Here is a 2,358-nt window from a genome sequence, read left to right as displayed (position 1 = left end):
AAGAGAGTGAGACTCTGTCTCAAAAAAAAAAAAAAAAAAAAAAAAAAATACATGGGCTGTTATAATAGCCACACATGTACCTGTCACCTAAAATGAACAACTGTTAATATTTTCTAATATGTGCTTCAAATATTTTTCCTCCTTTTCTTCTTAAAAGGAAAACATCATCGACAGAGTTAAATTCCTCTAAGTACCCATTTGCCTACCTTCCCAGAACCAATCTGAAAGGAGGTAGGAGAGGTAGAAATATGGAAAAAATAAGAGCTAGTGGAAGGTTTCTACCTTAGATTAATTATAATCTTTAATGTTCACTGAAAAAAAGTATATTAACAAGTATGCCGTCTAAATATAATTTTAAGTCTAATAGCAACGAGAAATGATTTCAACTTTACAAAAAGGTGTAACAAAATCACAATGAGATACCATTTCACACTTACTAGGATGTCTAAAATCAAAAAAAGAGGTAAGTGTGAGCAAGGATGTGGAGAAATTAGAACCCTCGTATATTGGAGGTGTGAATGTAAAATGGTGCAGTCACTTTGGGGAAAAGAAACAATTTAGCAGTTCCTCAAAAAGTTAATCAGAGTAACCATATGACCCAATAATTCCACTCCTAAGTATATACCCAAGAAAAATAAAAACATGTCTATGCAAAAACTTGTATATAAATACTTGAGGCAACATTATTCATAATAATCAGGAAGTGGAAAAAACCCAAATGTTCATCAATTGATGAATAAATATATAAGCAAAATATGTTATATCCACATAATGGAATATTACTTGGCAATAGAAAGGAACAAAGTATTGATGCAATGTAACAGCAAGGAGGAACCTGGAAAGTATTATGTTAAGTAAAAGAAGCCAGTCACAAAAGGCCACATACTGTATGATTTCATTTATACGAAATGTCCAGAATAGGCAAATCCATAGAAATAGAAAGTAGATTTGTGGTTGCCAGGGGCTGGGAATTGGGAATGACTGCTAATGAATACAGGGTTTCTTTCGGGGATGATGAAAATGTTCTGGAATTAGATAGTAGTGATGGTTGCACAACTCTGTGACTATACAAAAAAACGATCGAATTGTATGCTTTAAATGGGTGAATTGTATCGCATATAAATTATATTATATCTCAATAAAGTTGTGAAAAAAATTTTTTTTTTTTTAAAAAAAGATGGATTTTCTTTCTTGGTATAATCAATTCTGTGGCTTAGGCTAACAAGTTACCAGAAAATTCTGAGACAGGAGTGGAATAAAAGCTCCAGCCATTACCTGCAAATGATAGCTGCTTTAGGCGGGCATTTGATCGAGCTTCCTGCACTTTATCTGTCAATGACTTCCAGGCATCTGTAAGGAAATAGAGAAAACTGTAGGCCAAAATATATTCATGCAAGCAATACTAATGGTGCACACAAGCATTGTGCTTAGAATCCCTATAGCATGAACACATACCCTCTTCAAATAGTGTTTTCTTGTTTTTCTTTGAGTTTAAATCAGTTCACTGAATGAGAAGGAAGCTGGGAAGGTGCATTACCCAGCAGTGCTTCTTTGTTATAGGACACAGAAACAACTAAAGAGAGTGATACCTTCTTAAATGACCTCAGAATCCCCAAGGCATTCATAACCCTTGATGGAAGTCTGGGTCCTACACCTGAATGTTTGGTATTATTTCTGTTCCCTATACCTCTCGACAAAACAGTACTAGTACTAATGATTTAACCAGGACTGTGGGGAGATCAATAGCTCTCAGTTCCTTAAAAGTAAGGGGTAGAACTAGAAAATCTTTATGGTCCCTTCAAGTTCTAACCTGAGATTCCATGATCTCTTACTATCTGCTAGACATTTCCACTTAGATTTCTTATCACCACTCCAGACTCGGAGTCTTACGTAGAATTCATGCTGTCCTCACATGTTCTTTGTTCTCCATGCGTTATCTTTTGTTTAGTCACCCAGGCCTAAACCTTCAGAGTTATCTTTGACTTCCTTCTCCACTCCTCATATCCAAGTAGTCACCAAGCATGTCCATTCTTCTTTCCTTTCCTTTCTTTTCCCACCGAAAATGGGCTTTATTACCTGACATCTCTTCTCTGGCAATACTCTCATTAGTGAACTCTTGTCTTTCAGTGTCTCCAGTTGTAGTTATCTTATATGGAGCTACCACATTAAGCTTCCTAAAATTCTGCTTTTATTTCACTCCCCCAGGTTTTCAAAGGCCTCATGGTTTGGCATCAAAGGCCCTCCAAAACCTATGCCCAATCCACCTTCCCAATCTTTTCTTTCAGTGCGACCTGAAATGGATTTCAATGTCATCTTCCCACCTGACACTACTCTAAACCCACCAAAAGCAATCCTGTC

The 2,358-nt window shown here is 36.3% G+C and overlaps 1 protein-coding gene across 1 annotated transcript in view; it reads right to left on the bottom strand.

Moving 5' to 3' along the window:
- KMT2A (lysine (K)-specific methyltransferase 2A) overlaps positions 1 to 2,358 on the bottom strand; it is an 89,093-nt gene that overhangs the window by 14,031 nt on the left and 72,704 nt on the right. The window contains exon 31 of the mRNA XM_012655431.1: positions 1,276 to 1,350. Within this exon, the coding sequence (XP_012510885.1) occupies positions 1,276 to 1,350 (75 nt within the window). The remainder of the gene's footprint in view (positions 1 to 1,275; positions 1,351 to 2,358) is intronic.

The sequence above is a fragment of the Propithecus coquereli genome, unplaced genomic scaffold, assembly GCF_000956105.1.
Source record: "Propithecus coquereli isolate 6110/MARCELLA unplaced genomic scaffold, Pcoq_1.0 Scaffold477, whole genome shotgun sequence".
Classification (NCBI taxonomy): domain Eukaryota; kingdom Metazoa; phylum Chordata; class Mammalia; order Primates; family Indriidae; genus Propithecus; species Propithecus coquereli.
This window is presented reverse-complemented; position numbering and strand designations above follow the sequence as displayed.